Below are 6,485 nucleotides of genomic sequence, written 5' to 3' on the forward strand. Positions count from 1 at the left end.
GTATGATCTTATGACCCCGCAACTTTACAACCTTCCACTCTCTGGGCTTCATAGCACCTCTCCACTCCAGGTTAATCATTTCTCTGCCATTATCTGCCAACAGTTCTTATCTCTTTTGCTGTCACTTTATAACAGGGTCTCTTATCAAGCTGTACAAAATCACGTGATGATGCCAAACCTATCACAAGTTCCAATTCTTCTGATTAGAGACTATCATGAAATGGGATACATGGTTTACAGCAGGTCACTAATGCTGGAAAAAGTACAGAGTCCACTCAAAGACATGCTTGTTACTTTCTGAGTTCTTGGATAATTTTTTTGTTGTTGTTCATCACGCCGACTTTCACTGAAGGCTATTATAGCCTGGGTCTCAAGGCCAGAAAAGTTTACAGGCTGCACCTCTTCTGCACTCAATGCTGTACACCTTGTACCCAAGGGTACGGTATATTTACACCTAATAATGTCTTCTGGTTCCCACACAGCCATCATACAGGAATCTATAAAGCATGGACTTACATCAGTTGGTAAGTAACAGTTTTCCAACTGTTTTGAAGACTCTGCATAAATATGTTAGATTTATGGCTGTCCAAACTGGGAAAATCACTACAATTGGACAAGCCAAAACTGATTAATTTGCACATGTATTTAGGCAAGATAGAATTTTTATGATTCAATGTAAAAATGTAAGAAAACAGATGATGATTCATTGAATAACAATTTTCACTAGAGATAGTGCCATTATCAAATATATAATCTGATAATTCACAGTATCTTTATCTATTACAATTGATAATAGCTGTGAAATTGTGTGTGTGCATGTATAAACATTTGCAAAAATTAGATTTAAATTCCTTCTGGCCTGATTATTCTTGTTGAAGAAAACCTCAGGAATGTTTTTGTGTCTTTTCTGTAGTACTGTAGTTTCTGTCAAATATAGATTCTTTTTTAGCTAAAAATGAAGATATGTCATGACTCAGTGGGGGTGGGCTAGATAATAAAAGTCAGTTAAGACTTCAGGACAGCCAAGAAGTGAATACTTTCAGTAGCATATGGAAACAGCACCCGCTCCCCTTCTGAAAGCCATCAGGCATGGGTTTCTCTGGCTTGCAGGCACAAGGGGCATGGCACAGCCAGCTGCCCTGGGCTGTCCCAGGCTATGGGGGATGTGTCTGAGCCCCTGCCTTGTGCGTCTGCCCACCACCTCCCTTACCTTCTCTTCATGTTCCCTATCTCAGGCCATTCTGGCTCTCAACACACTCATGGAGTGAGGTGTCTTTCCTTTGACAGGGCAAGAGCATCCCCTGCCCCATCAGCCTGTGCCCAGATCAGGACTGGGGCCAGGCAGGGCTGGAGAAGGCTTACCAAGGGAAACCCTCCTTCATGGAGCAGAAGGCGCTTCACAAACCAGCCCAGCAGCGCTGCAGGTTCCACAGCCCAGGGTTTTGCAAGGTAGTGCCTCAGCACAGCAGTTCCTGGCAAGGATGAAAGAAGGGATCTTTGGCCTTCACGCAGAACTAGGGCACACTCTCCTCCTCTTGCCCCAAAGTGCGTCATCACATGGCAGGCAAGGAGCTCGCCCTGATGCTGGGTGTGATATGGGCACCTTGCCATCAAGGGAGGCTTTGGGACTGTGGGGAAGGAGAGTGCAGTAACAGCTACAGGAAATAGCCTCAAACATAGCTGATCTTTATCTTCTGATTGGAGCTGTTGCTTCTCCCTGGAAAGGGTTCCCACCTCACCCTGGACCCAGCTGTGTTCCAGGCAGCTGACCCCCAGGGCACCCTCTTTAACTGCTCTAAACCTCCTGCCCAAGAACCGTGCCCAACACTGTAGCAAGATTTACTGGGCTGCAAATGTATGACTGGAGAACTAATGCCCCATGGATCACACCACCAGGCTCATGACCACCTGCTTCCTGGACACCTGTGCCTGGTGGCAGCCCCACTCTGGGATGGGTTCCTGGTGCTTATCTTCAGAGGGAGTCTTGTGGCCCCTCTGGCCCTCTGGCAGTGTTGTCAGGGTATCTCATCTATAACAAACAGAGGGCACAGGACACTTCTGGGCTGTTGGACATGACTGTGAGTAGGGTCAGATCATACCTGGGCCAGGGGAGATGATCCCAGCAAAGCCACATAGAATTCAAAGCCAAAGCCACTCTGGTGCTTCTCTACAGGTGTGGGGTGCTCCTCTGCACAGCTCTGCCCCCAGAAACACATAGAAAAGGTGGCAAATCCAGCTTCCCTGCCAGCCCTTGCTTTACCGGGCCTTGCTCTAACTGTTGCTCTTTCTGGCTGCCAGGGAGGGACCTTCTGGTTCCCCCTCCTCAGCCTTCAGTACGGGACAGTAAAGTAATTATACAACTCATGTAACTGAAGAGTGGTCACTCAGATAAGGTTGAAAGGACACAACCCAAGGGGAAGGGAAAATAAGACACTTATCTGTGATATTTGGACCTATAAACTGTAGTTTTCATGATTTCCAAAAGACTGGTAGATCTGGGTTCCCTAAATCATGTTGATACCAGAAACAGATTGGTGGAGTAGCAGAGACTCTTGTCATCATACCTCTAATATGCACTTATACGTGAGCTGTGTCCCAAATATACCAGGACAGATTCACAAAGCATGGCCCAGAAAAAGCAGTTCTAAATCTTGTGAAACTCTCCAAAGTCCTGTGTGCTCTGAGTCAAGGGGAGGATTCTGACCTTGTATGGCACTGCTCAGCCAGAGCCTATGGTGGCAACCCTGAAAAGTGCATCTAACTCAGCCTTCTAAACTGATCACTGTGTACCTGTAAGGGTTAAACATAACCAGCACCACCCTGAGGGCCTCTGCTTGGAGGTGGGGGAACCAAATAGGAAGGAGCTGGATTCTGTTCTTATTTGCACTGGAGAGTAATTCTTTAGGAGAAAAAGTTGTCCTCCCAGGGTATAAGTACAATCAGCAGCAGGGTCAAGTGCTCTTAAAAGTAAATCCCGTCCCTGGCCTTTCACTTTTGTCCAGTCCCTCCCAGCATCTCCTTCAGTTTTTCCCCTCTAACCAAGGCAGAGCAGGTGGGCTTGTGTTGACTGCCACAGCCTCTGCAGCCCTCACCCCATGAGCCCCTCCAGCCAGGGACACTTGCTGCTTCCCAGCACAGAGACTGAGAGTTGCTCTTGTCAGGGAGTACCTGCTTTGCAGAATGCACACAGTGTGTTCACCCATCTTGGGATAAGTTAGTTTTTGTTATAAACCAGTGACATGTCACAGCAAGAGTGACTTAGCTTCCTCCCAGCAAGGAGGGCCTCACCCAGCTCCCATGAATGCAAATCAAACTCCATTGATAAAAATAGCAGTGGATCTCTCCCTTGGAGAGCAAACAGAACCAGCCTGGAGCTGGAGCGTGAGTGGGCACTACCAGTTGTTGACACCTGCTTTTAGGTTTACAGTCATATGGTCAAAGAGGCAGCTAGAATTCACAAAATCTTAATAGTACATCCTATCTTCCAGATCATGCACACCATATAGACTTGTAAACATTTTTATGGAAACGCCATGATTTTTTTTCTTCTATCAGATTCTGAGGCAATACAAAGATACTTGACTAGTTTTATTTTCCCTTCTAATTAGCCTCTTGTCTTAGTGTCATCAGGGACACTATGCAATTTTTATAAGCATTAGCTATGATTATTTAACAGAAAAAACTGTTTCATTAATTAGAAAAAATCGTTATATAGGAGAAAAGTAATCTACTTGTAGTTTCCAACTGTGAAATTTTTTAGCTTGTAGAATACTTACTGCCATCTTAATTTTAATGTATATCCTCAGGCAGTTAACAGTATTATAATTAGGACTCATGAGTTTGTCAAATTTGTTTTTATATTTAGTAGTAGTAGTAGTAGTAGCAGTATTTTCATATGATTAATAAAGACACCAAATACTATCTTTAAAAGTGTGGATTAGGATTTTGGCCAGCAATTATGCCGGCAAAGCTTACACAGAAGTGAACAGTTTGGGCTGTGTGAGGACTGAAAGATATGCCATAGGTTATTGTTTTTATACCAGTGAACTTTTGCTATTATTCTTTACTTTTATGAATTTTCTTCCTACTTTCCTGTGGTTATACTGCAAATGAGCTATCTACAAAAGGGACAGTACTTACATTTACATTCGATTTTTTCCAATTAGTCTGATTTTAAATACCAAAATACATGAGGCAAAGTAACAATGATTATGCCTGTAGTCTCCAGAGGGAAACCTCCAATACTGACAAAATGCCTCCAGCCACTTGTCCATGGGGTAATTTAAAGGTCAGCTCTTAAACATATAGAGTGAAAGGGAAGAATTGTCTGCAGCAGCAGTTTTGTTAGGCTGTATTGTAGGGAAACCTGTTAAAACTTCTCATGCCAGTTATTATTAATTTCTAGAGTTTACTCACATATTACAGGAGTACATTATACATATTACATAGATATGCAACCTTATATATAATAATATATATTAATACATTCTTACGTACAATGAACAAACATGCATATGTACAAAATCCTTATCAAGATTTCTCGGTGTAAACTATGTCTGGTTTATCTTCTCGTGGTTTGTTTTATGATTTTACACTTATGTGTAAAGACGTATAGATATATATGAGCTCAAACTTTTTCCATTATAAAGATCAACTATTAAATTATTTTTAAATGAAGTTTTCCAAGCCTTGAAACATAGGGTGGGGGGAGGTGGAGGGAAGAAGCAGACCCAAAACATCTTTTTTTTCCACCAGCAGATCAAGGTCAGTTGCCTCAGCAAAAGAAATTTCATTTTTAAGCCTGTCTGTGCAGGATAAAAATCAATTATCTCTTATGATACAGAGACGGGCACTCAGCCCTGACAGGAGCCTTGCTGTATATACAAATATATTTGGAGTTCTCTTTCCAGATCAAGCTCTAGCTTTTTTAACCAGAGGTTCCACACTCGGCTCCAAAGGGGCAGCACAGGCAGAAACAAAAGAGCCTCGTCAGAAAAGTAATTATCAATGCTGGGAAGGGGCAGGGGGGTCGCGGCGGCAGAGGGGAGCGTCGGGATGGTCCGGGGCGTCCGTCGGCCTGGCCCCGCGGCCACCCCCGCCGGCAGCACCGCGGGGCACCGCGCCGGGCAGCGGCTCTGCTTCTGGGAGAAGTGTCCCTGCTGATGGATTCACCTCCTCGCCTCTGGTTAGGGGGGAAGCCGCCACCCCCGCAGCAGACAGGAGCGATCAGGGCGAGCGCGTTTCCCCGTCGCACCGTTAGCGGCAACAGGTCCAGGCAATGCGGGACTAGAAGGCGTTTTCCCCACGGAACTCGTGTAATTTATGGCAGGGAAAAAAAATATTCTAGCAGAATTCCTGCTTGCAAAACTGGATGTTTAAGTGTCGCGTGGAACAGACCGCAGTTCGCTGCTGATGGGATCGATGCAGGGAAGCCCTCCCGCCGGCTCTGGGCACGGCTCACCGCCTCCCCAAGGGCGCACGGGGATGCCTTAGCCCTTCCACGCCCTCCAGTTAGATCAGCAGGATCTCCGTCGGGAAGCCGCCTCTCAGCAGGCCGTGCCCGGCCGTCCCTGCCCACTCGTGCCACCCTCGGGCGGGCGGCCCCGCGGGGGGGAGCGCGACCCGCGCCGGGCGATGCGGCGGGGACACGGCGGGGACGCGGCGGGGACGCGGCGGGGACACGGCGGGCCCGAGCCGGCGGGACGGAGCAGACGGCGGCGGGACGCGGTGAAGTGTTACGACACCTCACTGATGACTCACTTAGTAATAAAAGAAAGGCAATCGCAGCGGTGCTTTACCACCCACTTGGCCCTACTCGCTCCTCACTCCCGAGTCTAGTGTCATCACGCTGCTGCCAGGTGTTCATCAGGCAGCAGTGCATTCCGGCGGGCAGCAGGAGCTTGGCCGGGCTTGAAAAATAGCTTCTCGGTCAATAATTGACTGTTTGGAAATGACTCTTTATGTCGGACCGGAGAGGAACGACATCTCCGTAAGGCAACATTAGCTGCAGAAAAAAAGGGAACAGGCTTTGGAAATGATCCTCTGTGGCATGCGTTTTACAAAAGTAAAGTATTTTGCAAAAGTATTTCAGCCTGAAGCACCCACTCTATTTCGCTGACAGTGGATCAAAAAGAAAAAAAAATAGGCGAGGAAAGTTTATTTTTCTGTTTGAGGTGGACTGGTTTTGTGGGTTAGGGATTCTTGTTCGGGTTTTGGGGGGTTTTTTTGGTTTGGTTTGGTTTTTTCAGTTCTCTAGACAGGACAGTTTGTTTTGAGTTGGAGGTACTAGCAGCCCCCATTCAATGAAACCCTAGGAATCAAATGCAGTATTGCCTCGGCAACATGATGAGAGGAAACCGGTTTCGAGGTACTCTCCCCTTCGCACTGTAGGGGTGATCTGATTGTGACAAGAAGCGGAGGGGGGAAGACATGAGATGAAAGAGGGAAGAGGGAAGAGGGAAGAGGGAAGAGGGAAGAGGGAAGAG

The 6,485-nt window shown here is 46.5% G+C and overlaps 1 protein-coding gene across 2 annotated transcripts in view; it reads left to right on the top strand.

Annotated features, from left to right (window-relative positions):
* The first annotated feature begins 207 nt into the window (after positions 1-207).
* Positions 208-6,485, top strand: part of NR5A2 (nuclear receptor subfamily 5 group A member 2) — an 88,423-nt gene continuing 82,145 nt past the window's right edge. Inside the window, exon 1 of one of the 2 annotated variants that reach the window (XM_027671805.1) lies at positions 208-524. In XM_027671805.1, the coding sequence (XP_027527606.1) occupies positions 461-524 (64 nt within the window). In that variant the 5' untranslated portion in view covers positions 208-460. The remainder of the gene's footprint in view (positions 525-6,485) is intronic. The other variant, XM_027671801.1, reaches the window with a different exon arrangement.

Source organism: Neopelma chrysocephalum, unplaced genomic scaffold (genome assembly GCF_003984885.1).
Source record: "Neopelma chrysocephalum unplaced genomic scaffold, ASM398488v2 Primary Assembly neopelma1_97222, whole genome shotgun sequence".
Taxonomy (NCBI): Eukaryota; Metazoa; Chordata; class Aves; order Passeriformes; family Pipridae; genus Neopelma; species Neopelma chrysocephalum.